The 24,598-nt window shown below is 32.0% G+C and overlaps 1 protein-coding gene across 1 annotated transcript; it reads right to left on the reverse strand.

Annotated features, from left to right (window-relative positions):
* Nucleotides 1-11,711: 11,711 nt before the first annotated feature.
* Nucleotides 11,712-24,151, reverse strand: LOC145116019 (very-long-chain aldehyde decarbonylase CER3-like). Its single transcript, XM_079052382.1, has 11 exons — nt 23,943-24,151; nt 23,603-23,826; nt 22,788-23,020; nt 22,471-22,690; nt 22,191-22,318; nt 20,668-20,924; nt 16,662-16,769; nt 12,655-12,861; nt 12,448-12,558; nt 12,144-12,317; nt 11,712-12,002 (listed from the first exon to the last, which is right to left on the reverse strand). Exons 1-11 carry the CDS (start codon nt 24,072-24,074, stop codon nt 11,847-11,849), a joined length of 1,950 nt encoding a protein of 649 aa, XP_078908508.1. The 5' UTR covers nt 24,075-24,151; the 3' UTR covers nt 11,712-11,846.
* Nucleotides 24,152-24,598: the final 447 nt, after the last annotated feature.

Consider the following 24,598-nt stretch of genomic DNA (forward strand, 5'->3'; position numbering starts at 1 on the left):
ATCTTGACCTTCCGTTCCTTATCATCTTGACCTTCCGGTCCTTATCATACATAGCATACATAACACATACATATCATATAACCGCATATAGCACATACATCTCATAGCATACAAGACCTTCCGGTCACACATAGGTACCCTTCCAGGTACAGTATAGTGAGAAGACTCACCTCAATGAAGTCGGATAAACTATCGTGCTCAACGTCCCGACCTAGCCTCCTCCTATTATTCAAATAACATTCCCAATCAATATTCTCTCATAGCCTCATTTCTACAGATTGGGTAGAAGGCCATTCTACCCTTCCCTGAACTCTCTTGAATCAGACTTGACCAGAACCCTAAGGTCAACGAAAGTCAATGGTCAAACTTTGACCGACTCGTCGAGTGCACATGGGCGACTCGACGAGTCCATGCGGGTTCTCTGAATCCTTCTAGCCTCTCTTGGCTCGTCGAGTCATCGTCCCACTCGACGGGTTACACCTGTCACGAATAGCGGGGCAACCCCGACTCGACTCGTCGAGTCCACTTATGGACTCGGCGAGTTGCTTCCATGTTCTTACTCAAATGAACTTCTAAGGTCAGATCTGCTTCCCTAACTATCAGATCTACCCTTCAAGTGCTCAAATGTCACGTAAAGGTGCAACCTTTACGTGCATGCAACCCACATCAAGTCATAAATGGAGAAATAACTCTAAACATGGCAACCTAGTCTCCAATCCTCCATGAACAAACATAAAGCAGAATGGGGAAGGTTCTCTGGACCTCTATGGGTCCAGATCTGAGGTCTAACCCAGCAAGGGACCATAAACTCAACTTTTCAAGCCTTAAAAGGTTATAGAAAACCCTAAATCATAGATCTTAACCCAAAACAGAAAGGAAGTTCGATTTGATACCTCAATAGTGTAGATCTGAACTTGAAAACCCTGGATCCACAGCTCCCTTGACCTCCTCTTGTTAGAAACCACTTCTCCTTTGCTAAAAAACTCAAGAAATGGTGAATTAGCCTTCCTCTTGCACCACAAGCTTTCTCTCTGCCCTCTAGGGTTTCTCAGGGGTGCATTGGCCGCAAATGGAGGCTATAAAGGCCTTTAAATAGGGGGCAGACCCCGAGAATTAGGGTTTCAATTTACAGCGCGGACTCGCCGAGTCCACGCATCGACTCGTCGAGTCCTTCATTAAGTCAGTCAAGAAATGCACGATCCTACTCGGCGAGTCTGAGCGCCTACTCGCCGAGTCCCTCCCTAAAACTCAATATAAATACTTAAAATAAGATACCTGGGAATCCGAATGTTACAATCTTTCTGCCCCGTCATGTGCATGGAGCAAGCACTATCAATATACCATATTGTTTCTTGCTCTGAAGCACAAAGTGCCTGCAAAATTAGTGAGTGATGGAGTTTTTAGGCTCCGAATTAGACTTTGGGACATAGGAATGGGCTTTGGACTTTGATTGTGACTTAGGAACAACATTGTGTTTCTGGGTGATATTCTTGGAATTCTTTGGAAATAGACAGAATGCTAATGTCTTTTCATCTATCCAGTAGTCATATTCAATGACTTGAAGGTTCCAAACTACCTTCTTCGGATTTTTGACGTCCGGAGGGTTGGTATCATTTGTTTCCTCCGGAATTGCTGTTTCAGCAATGGGAGTTTTGACTTTCCACACACAATTTTTCTTGGAAGATTTTTAGGATGTTTTCTTTTCATTTGAGGATTTCTTGATGACACATTGGTTTTTGAAAGATTTGGTTTAAAAATTGTGCCATCAGATTTTGCAATAAGGACAGATAAAGCATTCCAAGATACTATTGGAGTATTTCGGACAGATTTGGCAGCTACATGAGCTTGAGACTGAGATGAGCTGATGACTTTCTTAGGTTCTAGATGACCAAGAGGTTCAGAAGGTCTTTTGAGAATCTTAGTGGGAACAAAGGAGTTTTGACTATGAGTGGATACATGAGAATTCCAGGATGAACTTGGTTTGGAGTTAGCAAGGAACCTGGAATTTTGTCTAGTCTTAACTTCCTTTTTATAAGCATTTCGAGCTTCTATTTTGGGATCTACAATATCCTTCCTATTCAGCAATGGTTTTCTCTTAGGATGAGATGAGGATTTTGAGGTTTGTCCTACTAATGGATTCTTAAACTCAGGAGCGATGGGAACCAATCTAGTTTTTGAGATGACTAAGGAATCCGATTCACAAGAATCAGAGGACACGTAACTTGAGACTTCAACTTTATCATCTAAGGATGCCCATACAACCTTAGAAGCAGTGGGTTCAGTTGTCACCAGATCAATTTCTTCAATCACACAATTGTTCACGTGATTACTTTTCGGAACATAGTCTACACAATTTGTAAGACTGTGATGAAAATCCGTGGTCCGATTCAGGTCCAGGTTTGTCAGAGGCGGAAGAGGCGTGGAATCAGGACATGTGACAACAATTGGTTTGAACTCAGGAATTAGGGACTCAAATTGGTATGTAGTCTCAGGAAGTGGTGACAAGGGAGAAACAGGGGTGTCCGAATGTTTGATACTCGGAACCTCTCCCATTAATGTCAAATTTTGCAATTCCTTCAAGGGACTGACAACTGGTTTCGGAAACTTGCTTCCGAGACCAGGTGCTTTAGACCATGGATGACGAAAATTGTGAGTCATCCGAATGTCCGCTTCAAGCATATCAACAGAATTATGCAAAGCATCTATTTTTGCATTGAGACGTTTGTTATCAGCAATTAAAACATTTCGTTCAGAATAACTGATTTCACATTTATCTTTCAAAATGATACATTCATCATTTGACATTACAAGCTCATGCTCTAAAGACTCGATTTTCAATTTTTTATCCTCAAAACGTAACCTAAGACGATTTAGTTCACAATCCTTCTTCTCACTGGCTTCTATGGCAGACTCATAGGCTTTATATAATTGTGTTCATATCTGTTTGGATTTGGGTCAGATAAGGTTCACAAAGAGATAAATCAAAATTATTATCAGAGATCATAGATTTTACCTGCCGAACGATGCTTCGGCCAGGTGGATCGTTGGTGGCCATGTAGCAGTGGCGAGGTTCAGTAACATTATCATCATCTTCGGACCCAAAAGACCAGTATCCTTTATCACATTCAACCGTTTGTCTTGCCATCAAACACATGTTTCTTCCAGTTACCATGTCATCATCATCTCCGGATGACCAATATCCTTCAACATCTCTTGAAACAGTTGTAACAAATGCTTTCTCACTTTCAGCCATTTCTTGTGCTCTTCGGACATAGTAAGCTGAGTCCTTGACTTTTGGTTTTTGTGGAGCATCATCCAGGAAATCTTTGGCAAAATGATTTTCATGTCCACACTTGTGACACACAATCTTTGGCTTGTCCGACTTGGGATTCTGAGAGGGTTCCGGAGCAATGTTTGGTTTAGTGATGTTTGGTTTATATGCTGGAAGATTTTCGGAAGTTGGCTTAGGTTCCGGAACAGAGTGAGGTTGAGGATTTTTATGGTGAGGAGCATTGAATCGGTTTTGGTATGGTTTGTAAGAGGAGTTAAACGGACGTTTGTACTTCATTGAGAGTAGGGCGAACTCCTGTTGAAAACGGAGTTCAGAGTTTATGGCTTCAAATTCATCAACCGTTAAGGTTTGTGTGGGTAAGGTAGGTGCGGATGTTTGAACTAATGGAACAATGGGCGTGAAGGGATCCGAGGTAGATGAGTTCAGAATGGTTGGTTCAAAGGAACTGGCAAGGGCAAGAGGACCTCCGAAGAGTTCCCTTATGTTCTGAGCAACATTTGACTCATGTCCTTGAAGTTCATCAAAAAGTTGATAGAGCTTCAGCTTTTTCAAGGAACCATTGGTTTGGAGACAAGATTTCACATTTCCCCATCCCTTGCCGAGACTGTTGATAAACTTGAGATTATACTCCAAAGGAGTTCGAACAATCCCATGAGCAGTCATGTTGTTGACAACGATTTGGTAACTGTGACAACCCGGAAATTTTTTGCTTTGAAAGCTCAGTCAGTCAACTAAAATGAGTGTCAGACTTATTGGTAATGAGTTCTAGCCTTGTTAAAGGTCATTCTAAGGAGTTTTAAGCCTAGTACACTTGAACAATGAGTGTTAGAATGTACCTGCTAGAGACACTGTACAACGAATCAAGCCTTAACCTCATCAAAGAGAGTTCACGGCCACAATGCCAATGAGTTTACGACCGTAAACTCATGTGGCCGTAAACTCAATTGTATATATATATGACCCTTGGTCATTTCTAGCCATTCTTTCACTTCTAAACTCAAGAACTTCCAATTCTCTCTCAAGTATCATCGAGTTCATCATCTTAGATCATCAAAAACGTAATTGTTCCTTCCTTGATTTGTTACTACACTTCATCTCCTAGTTACACTCTTTGATTTCATCCATGAAAAATCAACTTTTCTTAGATCTTCAAGTTTCACCAAGAACACACACTAGTGTTCTTGGCCAAGATCGACCATTTCAAGCCTCTATATCGTAAGTACTCTTCCCTATACTTGATATCTAGTTAAGACTCATGCTTAGGGCCTTGAAAACATCAAGAATACAAGACCAAAAGGAGTTTACGGCCAAGCCATCTCCCATGGCCGTAAACCCCTATAAGTAGGCCATTTTGGCCATAAACTCTTCCTAAGGCTTGGATTTGAGGCTAGAACACTCCCTTGTGCTTTGTAAGACCTTAAATCATCAATAAACCCATCCTTTAGAGAGTTTACGGCCCAAGAGTAATCACCCTTGGCCGTAAACTCCAATTAAGGTCAAGTCTTGGACCTTAAACACATCTAGGCTCTTGCTAAACCTTAGAACACTTGAACCATTGAGACTCCCTACCTTTAAGACCCTAAATGTGACCATTTAGAGAGTTTACGGCCAGGAGTAAACTCCCTTGGCCGTAAACACCTCAACACTCTCCATTGAGTTGGTCTTTCTCATCCTTATGTAGAGCAAAATTCCCTCAAGCTTCCCTAGCCTTCAAACACCCTCATATGCATCTTGGACCATGAGTTTACGGCCGTAAACTCCCTTGCCCGTAAACACATGGCCGTGAACACCAAACCATGGCAATAAACACCCTTTAGGTGAATCACATGTGATTCCAACACTTGGTCAAAGTGTTTCCTAGTCCCGTGAGGTGTCTCCTTGCATTTGGTTGCTTCTAAACACTATATTTATGCCAATATATGCCATTATATGTCATTTAGGATTCGTTAAGTCTCGGAACTTCATTCGTGGAACTTCTCATCCTTACACGTGTATTCGTTGAATCACCCACATCAGGTGAGTTCATACCCCGTAATGAATCTTTTAACTGTTTTAAATGCTTTTAAGGGGGGGGGGGGATACAAGTTGAACACAATGATAATTGTGTAAATGGTTGCTATAAACATCTTTCAAAAGATTACTTATGTCTTTTATAAGTGATCAAAACATTTCAAAAACTCTTTTAAAGTTATGTTACTTTATGGTTTTACAAAACTCCGTTTTTAAAGTACAAGCATAACTCAGTAAATAAATGAGTCTTTTCAATAACAATTCAAGTAAAACATTAGTAAACTATAATAGGTATAGTTTAGGAAGACACTACTCATTACTTCTAGCAATGAAGCATACAAAGAGTCAGTCCATTCATGAGTCAGAACATACTATAACAAGTACATGGAGGAACATACTATACTAAGTACCGGGAAAAATCACGTTAATATATCTTTCCGGTTTGCGTTAACTTTAGTACGATTACACGTATCTGGTTTAACAGACATGAGGTGATAAAATATAATAATATATCTTTCCGGTTTGCGTTAACTTTAGTATGATTACACGTATCTGGGTTAGAAGACACGAGGTGATAAAATATAATAATATATCTTTCTGGTTTGCGTTAACTTTAGTACGATTACACGTATTTGGGTTAGCAGACACGAGGTGATAAAATATAATAATATATCTTTCCGGTTTGCGTTAACGTTAGTGCGATTACACGTATCTGGGTTAGCAGGCGCGAGGTGATAGCAATATATTAAATCGAATTTATTTATACAGAGCACACTTATAAATATTCGACAGAAATGAATAAATCGTACAATTATACAAAACTTACATCAATTATTCAGTCGTCGATTAGCATGGTTACAAACGAGTTCACATTTAAACCTTTAATTAACCGACTAAGGATTAAAGGCAAAAAGATTCCCCGAGGGGTATTGTACATTTAATACTACCTGGAGTCTGTATTTTATCACTTTATAGCCAGCAGTGTCACTGCTGAGGTAAAACATTATTTTCCCTATTACATTTACTTTGTGATCTTCTCACATATTCATTGATGTGTAAACTATATTTAGTCAATGATAGTCTCATTTGGTAAAATACACACTCATGCAAGAAACAAACATACATAACATTTGATGCCTTGGTAGAAGGCTACGTTTAGTAGAAAAGACCATAATGTTAACCTTATGATTCCTTAATGTATACATCAAAGGATACATATATATCAATAGGATCCGACAGGTAATAGGATGTGTGCTCTCCGCTTCATTTCCTGTTCCTTGTTTAGTTGTGGGCTTGGAACAGATTCACCCAGTCTATTATCTATTCGATTCTAGATATATATATGTCCAGTATACATTGAGTCATCATAAGGGTACCAGGTAGGGGTGTTCGTTTGGATGGATCGGTTTGATCCGATCCAATCAAGTAAATCCAAACTGATTTTGGTTTTCAAAACATGTATCCAAATACTCCAAACTAAATTCAAATCCGATCTGATCCAATCCAATTACAATTCGGTTGGATCGGTTTTTATAATTCGGTTTTCAAAAATCGAAACATTTTAAAATGACATATAATTATAATATTACCCAACTTTACACAAGAAGCGAAAACAAATTAGTTAGTTGTGATTTGAAATTTATAAACAATTATAGTTAAATATTTTATAGATAGAAAACTTTTGAGAGAAAATGCATATTAATGTTTTTTTATCGGGTGAAACATTTTGAATTTATTTGAAAAAATAAATTACAAAATTAATAAATAACTATAGATATATATTATAAATAAATAAAAAATAAATGTTTATTCGGTTTTTTTGGACTATTCGGTTCTTATTTTATAAACGAAAACCAATCCGAAATCCAAAATAATAATTCATTTTTGTTGAAAACCAAACCAAAAATCCAAATATCCGAACCAAATAGTCCAATCCAAATTGTCCAATTGGACAATTCGGTTTTATCTAAATAGTGAACAGCCCTAGTACCAGGTATGGGTCAAGTCATAGGGCACAGAGTCAATGCACAGTTTTCTAGTACAAAACATACTTTCCAAATCAGAACTTTTGGTATACAAAACTAGAAACGTACCAGTTAAGGGTTTAATCCATTTTATTAAACCAGTATAAACTTAAAGGACCTTAGGTGATTAACTCTATCATACTTTAGTTTATACATCACGGTTATATATCATTAATACCCAATAGGTAGTTGGATGTGTGCTTTCCGCCTTACTTCCTGTTCCTTGTTTGGTTGTGGGCTTAGGGCAGATTCACCCAATTAACTCTCTATCCGATATTAGATCATATATAGCCAGTATAAACTAAGTGATTATAGAAGTAATCACTGTGGTCACCATTTTATTATAAGAAATAAGGGTTTTCTTAAGGAATCTTTTCATTAAATATAAAGGAACCATTACAATTAACTCCATGAGTAACAAGTGAACACGCCAGAGTTATATACAACAATGATCTAACAAACAATGGGATGTGTACTATCCGCCTTACTTCCTATTCCTTGTTTGGTTGTGAGCTTAGGACAGATGCGCATAGTCGATTGTTTTTTTACTATGAGTTTTATATCACTTGTATCCATTTAGTACTCATAGAAAGGATTGTAGAATCATTTTTACGTATCTTTCATCAAAATAGGAAATATAGGATTTTCTAAGAGGAACAGGCGAACTTTTCTAAACAGAACTTACAACTTACTACATTTTTCAACTACATTTTCAACAACATTTTACAACTTACTTACATCACTAAAATCTTATGAACTCACCAGCTTAATTGTTGATCAACTCTTTCAAATAACTTGTATTCTCAGTAGCCTAGTAGACAGGTACTCGCGCTGGGAATTCAGAAGGTGGAGCATAATAGCTTCAAGTCTTGTTTGTTATTTGCTTATGTATTCTATGTTTTGTGAACACACACTTTGTAAACACTTTCTTTCTAATGATATGGTTGTTCATTACTTTGATTACTATGATGCATATCTTGTGATACTAAACATGACGTCCTCCACCCCCGAACGTTTCTACCGTTCCGGTTTTAGGGTGTGACAGTAACAACTGGAAGCGGAGGCCACATATTCACCTGGAGTGATAGTGAAGGTGCCGAAGTCGTTGACAACTGAGGTGAGGCGCTTATCCTTCATGTTTTCGGAACCTTCAATTAGGTCCTGAAGAGTGTCCCATATCTCTTTGGCAGATTTGCACAGCTTGATATGCTCGAAGAGTGAGGGAGGAACACCAAACAGCATTTTAGAGAAAGCAACTTGATAAACATGAAGCTTTTCAACATCATCTGCAGTCAGAGGAGCAGGACGAGTTTCATCTTCTCTCATGAGTTGAGCATCTGCATCTCTTACAATTGTTCTTACAGGAACATGTGGATCTTCAGTGACGAATCTCCATATTTCTTCACCTTTATCTTTGGCAATTAGAAATCTTTCCATTCTAACTTTCCAGTGATCATATTCTTCCACAACTAGTAATGGGGCACGTATAGGGCCACCCACACGATTTGCGATTTGCATTGAAATCATTTGTTGAGAATTAGAAGCAGCCATTGAAGTTAAGATATTTTCAAGCTAAAGTGGTATATAGAAGAACTTTTATCCTTGACACATAAATGGTTGAAACACCAAGGTAATTTCAAACCAACTATAATCTGATCTTTATGGATTCAAAGGACAACCACTCAAGCTTTGATACCAATTGTGAGAACAAGATCAATGCGCAGGGACAGGGTTTGAAAACTCAAACCTTGAGTGAATGCTTAAGATCAATGTCTACTTACTAAAAGATGTTCAAGTCAAGGTTGGAAAGACCAGTCAAGTCTTAGATAATATGTTCAACAGATAATCAAGCCATTAAATGAAGAATAATAGTAAATGATCAAGGTAAAGCTAATAAATGAAGAACAAGAAGAATGTTTTGAATATGCTAGAGTAAATGCTAAAAAGTATGTAAAAGATCCGTTGTTGACTTGTATTGAATGCTCCTATTTATAGGAGAGAATGTTACAGCGAATTAACCCAAGTGTTTACATAAGACCGGACAAAAGACATAAGTCTGACATTCTGATTGTCCAAATACAACTTTAGACTAAGTCCTATGAAACGTTACATCAAATACAAGACAAAAGTAATAAATGCACAAAAGACAAAATGACTTCATTCCGGACAAGTATCATTCCAGACATGAAGGTTAGTTCCGGATCAGCATGCATTCCGGACATGAGGATCAGCTCAGGAATGCCTTCATTCTTCTCTCCTTCTCACATGGTCCGGACAGGTTCCGGACCACTCTTCATTTCGGAATCCACACACTTCGGAATAAGGACTTAGGATTGCTGGAGGTTCACTTTCAGGTTCCAACAGAGACAAGGTGGCTCTCGATCATGTTCGAGTTCTTCATGTTCCGTCCGCCTATTAGTTCGCCGATATTGTCACTAATGGGTTGCCTCGCCAACTGTTCTTAGATTTTAGATCCAGTTTGAGCATCTGTCCTCCTCCTGCTCCAACAGAGGGAGGCTATTAGATGATATTGTATAGATATTATTTGTATTTATCTTTGGAAGTTATTCTTCCCTTTCATTATAGGGATTCGATTATACATGTATATATATACAGATACAGAATGAATGAGAAGGCAAGGAAAATTCATATTATTTTATATAGCCCAACCAACTTACATGTTTTGGGGCTTAAAATTTATATTAACATGTTTATTTAGCCATTGTATCCGACTTTTGTTCCATACTATAATGATATGGCTGCCACATATCATTAGGCCCGTATTACCGGTTTATGGATGAAATTGGTACTCTTGCTGCCCTTCTCCACATCTCATGCTCCATAATTCTATATCCCCCTCCACCCGATTTGGATTCCACTGATGTTTCTCAACCTTGGTGGATAAACAGGATCCATATACAATTGAGGCGGCGGTGACTACGACTAGGTTAATTGCCAACGTTACTGCCCCATGGAGATAATTGGACCCAACAGTGGCAGCGAAAGTGGGGAGGTTTTTAGTGGAGTTTCATGAGTTTCAAGCCAAGTCGAGGGGACCGGCTATGAGAAGAAAAGGAAATTCCCTAAGCAACAAAGACAACAAGAAGATCAACACGAGCAATTTTATCGAGACATATGTGACTAAATATTTGTTCTTCTTTGTTTGCAAAAGATACATTCTTAGGATTTGGATTCATAACTGAAGTTGAATTGAAATTTGTGTGGTCTAGTTTTCTTAATACCCATATAAAGGTGGAAACACCGAATCAAGTTTATAAATCAATTTTTGGAATTACAGTAATCGATTTGTTGATTCTACTTTCATGTTGTTTGATTGTCATACGTCTTAATATTGATCTGATCCTAATTTTATTTCATTTGTTCTTAGAGAGTTCATATATTGTAACATCATTCAAACCGAAATCAATTTGATTTTATTTCTTCAACTCATCATAATTGGTTTACCGACATTGGTTGCTCGATTGGTTCTTATCATGAATTCTTGATTTATTTGATTCATAAAGAATAAGATGAACTTTTGATTGAATAATGTTGATTTGATTTAAAAGATTTTGACGTGAAAATTTTGGTGCTTGTTGAAGAATTGGAAAATGATTAATTCCAAATTGGATATTATTGTTTCGATATGTTTAGTGATTACAAATGGGCCAGCGAGATCGAAACGATTTGAAAATCATTTTTAGTATTGTTGATAGTTAATTTAATTGAAAGTCAAACATTATTTATCAAAATTTATGTTCCTTTAATTATGATACTGAAGTGGATGGTGAAATTCATATGGGTTTGGAATCAAATATCCTAAATGATGAGGATTTAAAGTACTAGGCATTTTGTTGTTGTTCCAATTTATTCAAGAAATTAAATGATGTTGTTAGGAACTTGCTGAAAATCAATGAATTGAATGAAAGAAAGTCAATGATGGAAGTCAAATTGTACGAATTCGAGTATGTGTGTCGGTTGTAGACCACCAGAGCTTGGTCGACACTTGCTTATTTGAGTATCTAAATTTCTACTTATGTATTCATGGAACTTAATGAATCCATTTATTCTGATCTTCATAACCACCGCCGATTATTTCCCCTTTTATTAGAGATTTGAGTTTCTTTCAAGGCAGATTCGTGAAGATCTATGATGGTATTTTAAAATGATTTTTTTTGTTGAGAGAGAACAATAGATTGAAAGAGATGAAACTTTTGAAGAATCAGATCTTTAGAGAGCTTCGAAGAGATAAAGCTGACATGTCATACTAAACTTGTGTATTAGGAAGGGGTTCATCAAGTAACCCCTTCAGAATTATCAAAGAGATCTTTTAAACCATAAAAACATAATTTGTATCCTTAGAGTGCAGAAAAAACATGAGGGACTTATTAAACCAAAACACGTAGATTGGTTGGGCTACATTGACAATAACCATACAATTAAAGATGCATATTTTTTGGGGGTTTGAATCACTTATTCTTAAGTTATAAAAAGACAACGATGGTTTTATAACATGACTTTCATACTGGCTTAAAACCATGTTTTAAAGCAGCTTCCCAAGCCGAATCAATATGGTCTACGTCAATCTCACCAACTTCATTGTGTTCCCAACCTTCAAGAAGATGAACAATCCCACCCGCATGACAAGCATGAACCACACCTCTTTCCAATGTGTACTGCTCAAACAATATGCATAAAACAAAAAATAAATGTCTATTTAAACTCCAAAACCCTCTAAATAAGTAGTGATCATTGATCAATCAATCAGAGAGAGGCTATCAAATGTGATAAGGCTAGATTTGTCTTTTTTACATTACCTCGCAGATGCCTAGTCCTTGAACACCATCAGGAAGCTTCATAGCTGCAAGCTTACTATACTTGCAATCTCTTCGGAATTCACTTATAGGTGGAACCACAAACTGATGGAAATGTGTTCCTGGTGGTGCCCAATTTTGCTCACTTGGAGTGATCCATTTTCCCATAATCCAAGTCTAGTTAGTTTCACCAAAATCATTACATTAGTAAATTACGTTTTAACTAATACTTGACTACCAATTAACACACATATATATATATATATATATATATATATATATATATATATACACATCACAATCTTACCTTGCACTGTTTAGCTGCTTGATAATCTGTCACTTGAATCAAAAGGTTTCGATTAGCTAATGGAATTTCATTCTTAATGCTTATAAATCTTTCAGTGGATTGAGTAAGCATCTGCACAAATATTTAGTTTCCTAAATCAATATCCAAGCAGACGAAATGAAAGAAATAAAAAATAAGTTAAAGATCAACTTTCACAAAAAAAATTACCAAGACTCTAACTTTACGACGAGCTAAGTAAATTGCAATGGCCCTTCCAAGCTTAGAAGTAGATGCTGTTAAGAACACTTCCTCAACATCTTGAGGAATTTCGTTCAGAATAACAGCAGCAGTCAATGTGTTTCCATGAACTACTCGGACTTTAAGATTCGGATGTTTCATGACAAAAAGTTTCCCACCTCCATTCAAAGCTTCATTCTGTCAATAAACAACAACAAATTCCCTAAAAACTCGTTTTTTATTCTTCCGTTAACAAGGACAAATATATAAAAAGTTTAGGACTTGAAGAAACCCTTGTTTACAATATCAATATTTGTCCTCTTCCATCAAATAAAAATTAAATAACACACTAGTTTTTAATATAAATAGTATAAAATCCATATATATATATATATATATATATATATATATATATATATATATATATATATATATGGTTAAGTCCAATGAAAACACTAAATAAAGTGAGAACCTGAGAACACCAATTTATGTTATTATTGTACTTAGAATTTAGTATTTTACTAATTATATTATGAGAATATATATATATATATATATATATATATATATATATATATATATATATATATATATATATATATATATATATATTGTTGGATTAAGGTGTCTAAGCCGGTAATTTAATTGATATATTCTTGTAATCAGAAGCAAAGTCCGTTTTGGGTTGCGCTCAAAACTAGAACTTGATTAGAATGACATTTATAAAGAGAGGATGATTTATTAGATTATTATATGATTAATAAACTAATTGGAAATTGTGAGTAAATGATTTGTTAATATATCATATGATTAATATATAAATTGAAAATAGATTGTTGATTTATTAAATTATTATGAGATTAATAAACTAATATGAGATCAATTGTTAAAATAATTGATTTGTTAATTTATATGGTTAATAAATTAATACGACATCAATTAGAATTAGTTAATTATTAATCATAATTAATCTGAAATTAATTAGGGATTAATTGGAATTAATTAATATGCAAGGGGTGAATTGTAATTATTCAGTAGTTAAACAAAAATGGCAATTCTAGAACCATCCTAGGGTGGACGGTTTTAAAAGCCTTTCTAAGGTTTCTAGAAGCCTTGTAGATATTAATAAGGAAATGATTTAAATTGGAATTAAATCCATTATTTAATTATTCAAATCTTACTTTGTGCCTAAGTTACCTAAACTATAAATAGGACCCATTGAACACTCAAATTCGTCGATACACTTCCCTTAGAGGTGGAAAACGAAATTTATACATCTTTCCTATCTCCTTAAGTGTCTTTTAGTTCTAGGGTTTAGGTATGAGCCTTTAGAGGCATAATCCTTTTGGTGCTAGCTTTCCAAGCACTTCAAATGAAGGATCGAAGTAACTTGTTTGCTACAACAAGTTTGAGGTATGTAAACCCTTAATCTTAATTTCTAGACTTCCAATGCTAGTTTTGTAACTCAAAGTATCTTGCCTTCAAAGTGAAAGACAAAGATCCTTTTAGATTGCATGTGCCCTTCTTAATTGTTAAGTGTTTTTCGGCATTATGCATATTGTTATAACCAAATAAACCCATCATATATATATATATATATATATATATATATATATATATATATATATATATATATTCATTTTTATGTTATTATCCTACTATAAATTTTTTATATGTGTAGTAATTTAGTTGATTTTAGTGTAGATATTAAAGTGTGGTTATTCATATATTCCTTGATGAATAATGACATAAAGTTGTATATACAAAATTCATAGCAAAACAATAACATAAAAGTAGTGTTCTCACGTTATCACTTTATTTACTGTTCTCATTTGAATTATCCTCGATATATATATATATATATATATATATATATATATATATATATATATATATATATATATATATATATTATATTTTAGGTATGACAAATATGCATTACAAAATACCAACCAACATGTTACCAACCAAATGAAAAATGTTAATAACCAATATATTTGGTAGTCAACATCTTTGGTTGGTAGTACCATACCAATTAAGTAATCATGATACGATAATGGTAAAAGTGTTTCAATACCATGGTAGTATCATACCAACCAATGCAATATATATATATATATATATATATATATATATATATATATATATATATATATATATATATGGGTTAATGTCACTGTTGGGTAACAAACTTTTATGAATTAGTTCAAATGGCCCCTTAGGTTTTTTCTTGTGTTTTCGGGGCACAAAGTGCATTTTGTCGGGTAACCCAGTAACTCAAATGATGTGGCGGTTTAATTGGCAATATGGTCAACATATTGTTTATGTGGCAGTTTGGTCAACACTTATTTAAGTTTTCAAGACTTCACAAACCTCATCCTATCGACATCTTCAAGACTTCACTGTGCTTCTTCTTCAGCAAATCCCAAACCCAAATCTTCATGTGCTTCTACTAGTCTTGCTTTGATCTAGTTTGGGGTCTTGGATTAAGCAATAAACATCTTCATCTTGCTTATTGTGGAATCTAGTAATGGATTTTGGGTTTCGATTTATGCATCGATTCATCGATTCTTCTTTTCCGATGTTATTTTAAGCTTTCAATATCAACTTCTGCATCTATTTTTTTAATTAAAACTCGGTGCAATAAACATCTTCAACTTCTTCGTCTTACTTTGAATTAGAACTCAGAGATCTATTTTATCATCTTCGAAAAGGGGTGGTGGTGTGGTGTAACAGTGGAGTGGTGGTTATAAAGATCTATTTTGAAATCGAACCCATATGCAATTCATGAAAGGGGTTCTAAAGGGGTTTCAAAGATGATGATGAGAGGCCACGTCAGTAGCAGGTTTTTAAGGGGATGATGACCCAAAAAATCTTCTTGAATCGCACCCACTTTTTTGTATGAAACCAAGATTTGCATTTTGGGTTTCTGTAAAGATGATGACCTCTATTTGGGTTTTCTACGATAAACTATATAAAAAGCAATTTTTTATGTGTTTTTTAGGATTCCTTGAAGATATTGACAAATTATTTTATTATAAAGTAGATGGACCATAAATTAGTGTTTTCTGGGTTCTTTGAAAAAGAATTATAGGTTTTTGGGTTTTTGGACAAAAGAATGAAAAGATTAAATATAACACAAATTTGTATTTTTTTGGTTCCTTGAATATGATAACATGATTTTTTTTTTGGTACCCAACCTAGATTTTTAAGTGTTGTTGAAGGTGAGGGATGGTGGTGGATAATGAAGGAAATGTGAGTTGGAATTAATGGAATTACTTAGGTTTATTCTATAACCGGTTAAATCAGGTAACATGGACCAATTATATGGATCAATTAAGCAGGTTAATATGTACTTTGTGTCCTTAGAAGACAAAAAATTACAAGGAACACTTAAATTAATTTGTGAAAGTTCATTACCCAAGAGTGACACTAACCCATATATATATATATATATATATATATATATATATATATATATATATATATATATATATATATATATATATATATATATGTCTAGTGTTTAAGGCTTTAGGAAATTTGATATTAGCATTTACCATATTATTAAAGTTTAAAACTTATGGTAGAACTTAATAAAGTCATTTTGAATCAACTTTTCGATCCCAACAATTAGAAAACACTTATTCAAAAAACGCTCATTTATGTTTCACAACGATTAAGAATACATAAATCTTCATTTATAAAACCATCATACGTGGTGATATATACCATTATCAACAACCAAAATTATTGCTTGTCAAACAAGTTGATACCAATTATACTTGGTATAGTGGTTGTATCAAAAATTTGTACAAACTATAATTGATAGGGTACACGGTTTTAAATAAAAAAGTAACTGAAATAATACCAATTCCACCACTAAGATATCTATCATATTCCTCTCAAAGCGTGTATTGTTCTTATTGTTTGATAGAAAGTATCGAACATGCTTCCTTAATTCTAGTGTTATTATAAGAAAAAGATATTCAACTAACCTTGTTCAAGGCAGCAAGGCTAAGGACCTTGACACCAATTCTATCGGCCTTCAGTATAGCTTCTTCGATTTGGCTATTTATGTCATCTTTTGCAGACGGTATAAAATACTGCAATAAAAAACCACTATATAACAAAACACACACACATATATATATATATATATATATATATATATATATATATATATATATATATATAATGTATGATTTTTATCATCAAAAAATATCTGAAACTACTAGTTAGCAAATGGTATCAGAGCTACGTTTTAGACCAGAGATTAGTATGTATGATAACTCTGTTTGTTATTTGGTTAATTTTTGTTTGAAGAATTTTAAGAAAATTATGAGTTTTGTTAAGAATGATACAGAATCGTGTTTGTTATAAAACCATGACAACTACCTTAGAACCAAAGACCCGTTTGTCAAATCCAAGAAATGAAACAATTATTTACGAAGCAAATACTAATCATACAAAAGTTCATATGCCTAAACGACTTAAATGGTCAGAAATTACTCAATCATGTAATTGGAATTTACAAAATGTTATTGAACCAAAATCTTTAGATTCTTCAAAACAAATTTCAAATATAATTGAGCATAATGATGGCTCAGTTGATATAAACTTTTCTTCTACAAATTTTTCTTCATCTAGATTTTCTACTAGTTCTATTCCTGAAATTGGTACTTCTAAATTTTCGCTTTCAAAATCAAAGTCTTTAAATTTAAAAACTGTTGACTATTCTAGTCCTATTCCTAAACCTCTTTATCAAGAAGACCAAACTAGTGATACAAGTTTACCAAGTCCTACTAAATCTGATTTTATTAATGAACTTCAAAATTATAGACAACAATTATGACTAATAAAGTTCAAATAAATTGCAATTCTTTAAATAGAAATAGAGTTACTGCTATTAAGAGATTAAGAAATTCAATAAAAATATTTAAAAAACTCTTGCAAGAAAAGATATTAGAATTAAAAAATATAAATAATGATAAAGAACTATTGGAATTAGAACAAGAAATTAATAACATAAAAGCAGTATTAAAAACCTTTAATATACATCTTGATAATTATTTAAGAAATTTATCTAAATATACGTGTTAATGAGTTCTAAAAGACAGATTAGTTGTAGTAATAATAATAAATTTTGGAATAATTTATTAAAGACCAGATGGAAAATTATTGCAAGCATTTCTAAAGAAATAAATAGAATTAAACAACTTAAAAAAGACGAAGAAATTAAATTAATTAATACTGAAAAGGACACATATAATTATAATATTCAAAAGGAAATAATATATTGCTTATCAAAAATGATTAAAAATAAAACTATTGTTATTAGTGCTCAACTTAGTATTATTGCATGAAAACAAACAACTTTTATAAAGATGAAAGAAGATGCTCCATTATCGCCAAAGAAGATTTCCATTATCAAAAAATGACAAAATATGATGCCAATTTGTCAAAAGCTTTAAAGTTTTGTCTGCCACATCTACACTCTGACAAATGCAAGTTGATTCAATAATTCTCAAGATGATCCGGTAATCCTTCGGTTTCCCGTCTCAAGATGTTTCAAGACTCCAAGACTCCTATATATTGAAGGGACATGTTTTAATGAAGACCATCTCAAAGTTCTCTAAAAATCTCTCTTATAAAACTTCTGTCAAATGTTTAGTTCATGTCTAAGAAAAGAGTTCTCCTATCTACTTCTAGATGTTCAAAATCTTTAGATTTTCAAATCATACTTGCTCCAGACGGATGCTCTGATTGTAATTTAAAAGAAGGTAATATATAAAGAATTTTATTCAATTATTGTCTTAACTCTGTTATCGCTATGACAGTCTCTTTTCGAGTTATTCTAACTATTAATTCTACAAGATTTGAAATTTTTGTTAAAATAATACTTGCATTTAATAATAATCAAATTCATGCTTGAAATATTATGTCTGATTCAAAGATACAAGCTAATCGTCATTATTATTGTAATCAATTAAAAGCTTTACAAGTTCTAATCCATAATCATGAGTTTAGAAGCAAAGATAGAAAACAGTTTTATAAAATAATGTATGATTTTTATCATCAAAAAATATCTGAAACTACTAGTTAGCAAATGGTATCAGAGCCACGTTTTAGACCAGAGATTAGTATGTATGATAACTCTGTTTGTTATTTCAGATATTTTATAAAAGGATCCTCTGAGAAATATCACAAAACTATAAAACAAATACTTTGAGATATCTATATATATATTTTTTACTTTGAAAACATATATATATATATATATATATATATATATATATATATATATATAAACAAATACTTTAGAGATATCTATTTTTTTTACTTTGAAAACATTAATATATATATATATATATATATATATATATATATATATATATATATATACCTTAAAAACATTTTTAAAGTTTTTTTTTCTTTTATTTAAAGACTTTTATATATATATATATATATATATATATATATATATATATATATAATGCATATAAGTTCATTTAAATGAAAAAGAACTTTGACGGTATTTTTTAAGGTATCAAAATATATTGATACAATGAATAAATACGTTTTAATATATATATATATATATATATATATATATATATATATATATATATATATATATATATATATATATATATATATATATATGAATTTATTTAATATATTAATAATAACGAATTTTAGAAATAATATATATATATATATATATATATATATATATATATATATATATATATATATATATATATAGGTAAGTTCAATTGAGAAAATAAAAAAGGTTGAGAATGGAGGAATCGTTCTCAGCCACTCATTTATTTTTGCCGCAAAAGCCTTTGTTGTACCAGCGGAAATGGATAAGGAATACACATGTGTTTCCAACAAAACATGTTTCCTTAAACTATGCTAATCATTACCTTAATATATACAAAAACATAGTTTTTTTTGTTTTTTTAATTTTTAAGAAGCTATTTATATTGAAAAATGATTTTAAATATACCAAAATTTATGATTTTTTATTCTCTACAAATAGACATCCATATTGATATACTTTTAAGATAAAATAATAATTTTTTTTTTATATTTTTAGCTATCGTTATTAATAAGTGAATAAAAATACATCAGATTTTTGCTACAGTACATTCGTTATTCACTTATGAATAAAAATATATAATTAATCTTTTTTACAATTTAAGTATCATTTATTTACTACTTATTCATATATGAATAACAAATTAACTGTAACAAAAATCTGATAAATGTTTTATTCATATATGAATATAAAATATGACGACAATTAATACACGTTTTATTCATATATAAATATAATATATGATGAAAGATGATGTAAAAAATATATTTTAAGTAAGAAAACTTTATTGCGTGTCATATTCATATATGAACGGTACTTAAACTATAAAAAAGTTACGTATACGTTTTATTCATAAGTGAATAACGAATATACTGTAATAAAAATCTGATAGATTTTTTTATTCACTTATAAATAACGAGAGCTGAAACTCTAAAAAAAATAAATTTTTTATTTTATCTTAAAAGTATATCGATATGGATGTCTATTTATAGAGAATAAAAAATTATGAATTTTGATATATTTAAAATAATTTTTCGATAATAATGGTTTTTTAAAAATAAAAAAACGAAAAAAAATATGTTTTTGTGTATATTAAGGTAATGATTAGCATAGTTTAAGGAAACATGTTTGGTTGGAAAACACATGTTTATCTGTTATCCATTTCTCAACCTTTTTTTTTCTCAATTGAACCCTCCTCTCTATATATATATATATATATATATATATATATATATATATATATATATATATATATATATATATATATAAAATAATAATAGTAATAATAATAATATTAATAATAATTAGGTTTTTGTTTGTAGAAAATTCTGAATATTTTGATGGAAGATTCCCATCCGGTTTTAGTTTATACTCTTTGAAAAGAAGATGCATAGTACCATGAACCCAAATCGTGGCACGACCCAATAATGAAACAATCGTCCTTTAAGATACCAGAAAGTGAACAAGAAAGTTTTAGATTTAGCCCACATCATCAGCATCACCAAGAAAGCTAACGGCCAATTTAGAAAGAAGATAATATTTCTGGCAAATGGTAAAGAGCTGCACGATCTCAAAAAAAATGGAGCATGAATTATTGACATGATATCAACCATATGTGCAAGAAACACAAATTCTGGTGCTTTTGCTTTCATTCCTACAAGAGCAAGAGAAACATGTTTCAGCTAGGGAATTAATGAATTCATTTATAGTGGTCCGAATGGATCTTGACCCGACCCTGTATTTGAGAGCACTATCCAAGATAGACAATCAATCAGCTAATCAGATGGAAATGTCAAGTGTTTGGGGTAGGGCTACGGTTTGACTGTTGAGGAAAAATGATAAATTTTCAAGATTTTTAAGTAATTGGTGACGTGGCTCGTTTATACCATGACCCATGAGTGAGGAAAAAATGTTTTTTTGGGGGTTAATGACAACGAATAGGAGGGTTATTTTATTTTATTTTAGTTTCTATATATATATTTTTTGAAATCGAACGAAAAATTATTAAAAGTACAGAAAAGTACAAAATAAAAAATATCATATTTTTTCGACAGTAACGCATAATAACTATTTAATTAACTAACACGAAATAAAAAATGGATTTATGATTATTTCTTATAAGGTCCCATCATAAAAAACTTCTTAAATTAAAACAAAGGCTTTTTTATTTTTGCAAAATGATGATATGAAAAAAAAACAGTAATATTATTTCCAAAAAAGAAAAAAAATTAATTCAATTGTTTTTAATTTATTTTTGTATTTATCAAATTAAATTTTGTTATTATGTTGACATAACAATTTTTTTTTTAAAAAACCAATATTTACGTCAGAATTAAAAAAAAAATTACCAAAAATTATATTTCAAAACATCTCCATAAGCATCTAGACCATTAGGATGTACAAAATCATGAAGAAATGTAATTTTTTTTTTTATTTTGGAAATGTCCATATATATATATATATATATATATATATATATATATATATATATATATATATATATATATATTTGTTTGTATGTTTTTAGTTTTTTCGATGTTTTTGACATGCGTTTTTGACATGCGTTTCTTTTAGACGGTGACTTTAAGGTCCCGTGGTATTGTTGGTTTGGAAAAAGTTTTGTGACTTATCAAGTTATGGCTCCCTTTTTTTATGAAGCATATAGACTAATTAGATGTTAAATTATTTTTTGGAAATGGAACCTCCCTAACAAGGGTTTCGGGGCCATGTTTCACTCACCGACTAATCCCTGATGTTAAAATATTATTTGTCTCAGAGTTACTACAACCTCCTAGGGCATATATAGGGGCTTATTTAATGTTAGGATTTGAACAAGTGTTCATAAGTTACTCATCACATCTTCCATATGTCCTACCAAGTCACAACAACTCTTTAAAAGGATTAAAAGAACGGTATGTACCTTCATTTGAACTTATTTCTCTATGAAGATCCCATGAAATTTCGTTCAGTGTCTTTCCAAAAACATCAAAAAGAGGCATAAAAAGGCAAAAATTCGTCTTCATGTCTTTGTGATGTAGAAAATGGTACCTAAATAGAGCCATAAATACAAATAAACCATAATCATGCTTAAGTTCTTAAGACTTTGCTGATTACAGAGTTCAAAATCTAACAGAACATAGCACAACGAAAACATAATGGTCTTATACCGGGTTTGGTATGTATTAGAGTACGAAACTTACGTTGGTGTATAAATAAGGTATTTGACCATAGGCATGGTATCGAAGATATGATGAGGAACAACTTCAATGTTACTATGCCCCATACATCTTAGGAAATCAAACACCAAAACATAGCCATAGAACATAATGATCGAACCGTGTCCTATCAAAGTACTCCCAAGAATTGGAACTCCCATAATTACACAAAGTAATAAATGCTCCAAAAAAGTCGCATGACCGGCTGCACCAAAAATGGTAAGAAGTGAAAGATCAAATAGATAGAGGGTGATGTTTTATAAATAAAAGAATTTTGTGGGGTCGGTTTCATTATTTTTTACCTGTAAATGGATTGTTCACTGTAGAACTGTGGTGTAACCAGTGATATCGTTGGAAGAAATATTCCGAATGTAATAATCTATGAAGCCAATAATATAGAGGTTCTGAGAGGCCAATATGGAATATTACACAAGAAATAATCCCACTGGTTTTCCATGTAAGAAGATTGGTCATTGATGGATTGATCAATAAGATTATTGAGGCTACAGATGCTTCAAGTATGATGAAGTTATCCCTGTTAGTCAACGAGAAAAAGATGCATGAGTTTCATCAAAACCTTGTAAATTAAGATAATCATATAAATGGGTGTTTGAACGTACTTTTAATCATAATCATGTTACAAGATATATAGACATATAGTGATATCATTTTTTATGGTGTTGACTGTTGAGTGGTTTGAAAAATATATTTTCTAATTAATTAAAATTATAATTATAACTAAAAAAAAGATTTGTGTAATTAAAAATTACGTCATATATAAATATTGGTTTTATTGCAATTTTTTATGTCATTCGTTATCTAAATTAATAAAATAAACTCAAAAATTAATAAAATGGAAAACAATCGATGTCAACAAAAATCATGGACGTGACAAATAACTTTTTTGTTATTTCAATGGAACGAACTTCATTTTTTACCTATAGCATAGTACAAAACACTACCGATATACAAGTAATTTTATAAACAGATTATCCAAAACTAATTATCCAAAAATCAGTAGATATTGCGTCGTATCGAAACATCATAATCACTTTCAAAAGTCAATTCAAACACCCGAATAGAATGAGATATTAAAGGTCAATGATATATATATTACCAATGCCATTCTTTGTCAATTTGATCAAAACCAATGGCTTTTTCAGATAACCGATGATTTCGATTAAGAAAATGCATGTTGTTATAGGAACTCCATAGCTGGTGCACAAGTCCTCTTAGTGAAGACAATATTAGAATATGCAAACACCAACTATACTCACTGTGCTTCTTTTCATAGATTCTTGAATAGATTAACTCAGCAAGAAGTGGCCCAAACAACAAATACTGTTCCAAACAAGAATTTAAAGTTATATTAAACACAAAAAATATGCAAAATCCAACATCAAATCACATAAATATTTTCAAGAATCAAAAAAGGAAAAATCAGAAATTATATATACCTTGAAATTTGACAGACTCTGCCATGGCCAACCAAACAATATTGGAGCTCTCTTTTTCCCCGAGGAACAAACCCTCTTCTCATCTGAACATGTTTCCGTTTCTACAAGCATAATTTCGTTATGGGTTTCCATTTTCTTGAAGAAAAGGAAGCAAAAAACTGCAAAACACACTTTTTCCTTTTTCTATATTTGCTTTTTTTGTCCTTCTATAAGACTTCAAAAGCTTGTTGTTCTTCTTGGAGGACAACTGAGGACTATATATATAGCCTGATTAGTATACGTATATGTACATTATACATATCCATATACATAATACATAATACATATACATACACACTACACCTATATATATAACATTCAAGTGATATGGATAGGTTAATAGGTACACGTGTGGCTGCTTATGAAATGAAGGAAATATGACGATAGAAGTTAAGGGATCAATCAGGTAATTAAGAATAATTGGAAGTAGGGTGCAATACAGACACCCCGTGCATACCTCTAGTCAAAAGACAACTTTTTTTTTTTTTTTTTTTTTTTGGTATTAATGCTATATTTTTTTCCGTAAAAAAAACTTATTAAAAAATAATCAATAATTATTTTTGGTTTTCCTTTTTAATACTATTCTATTACTATTATTATTTAAATATTATTTATTT

Source organism: Lactuca virosa, chromosome 5 (genome assembly GCF_052849685.1).
Source record: "Lactuca virosa cultivar CGN04683 chromosome 5, Lactuca_virosa_CGN04683_v6, whole genome shotgun sequence".
Taxonomy (NCBI): domain Eukaryota; kingdom Viridiplantae; phylum Streptophyta; class Magnoliopsida; order Asterales; family Asteraceae; genus Lactuca; species Lactuca virosa.

What these genes read in the sequence shown, in the direction of transcription:
- LOC145116019 (XM_079052382.1), bottom strand. Translation starts at nt 24,074, where the DNA reads ATGGAAACCCATAACGAAATTATGCTTGTAGAAACGGAAACATGTTCA. An exon ending in AGAGTCTGTCAAATTTCAAG is followed by an intron (nt 23,827 to 23,942) that starts GTATATATAATT and finishes TGTTTGGAACAG; the next exon opens with TATTTGTTGTTTGGGCCACT. An exon ending in TGCCACGATTTGGGTTCATG is followed by an intron (nt 16,770 to 20,667) that starts GTACTATGCATC and finishes TTTTTATTGCAG; the next exon opens with TATTTTATACCGTCTGCAAA.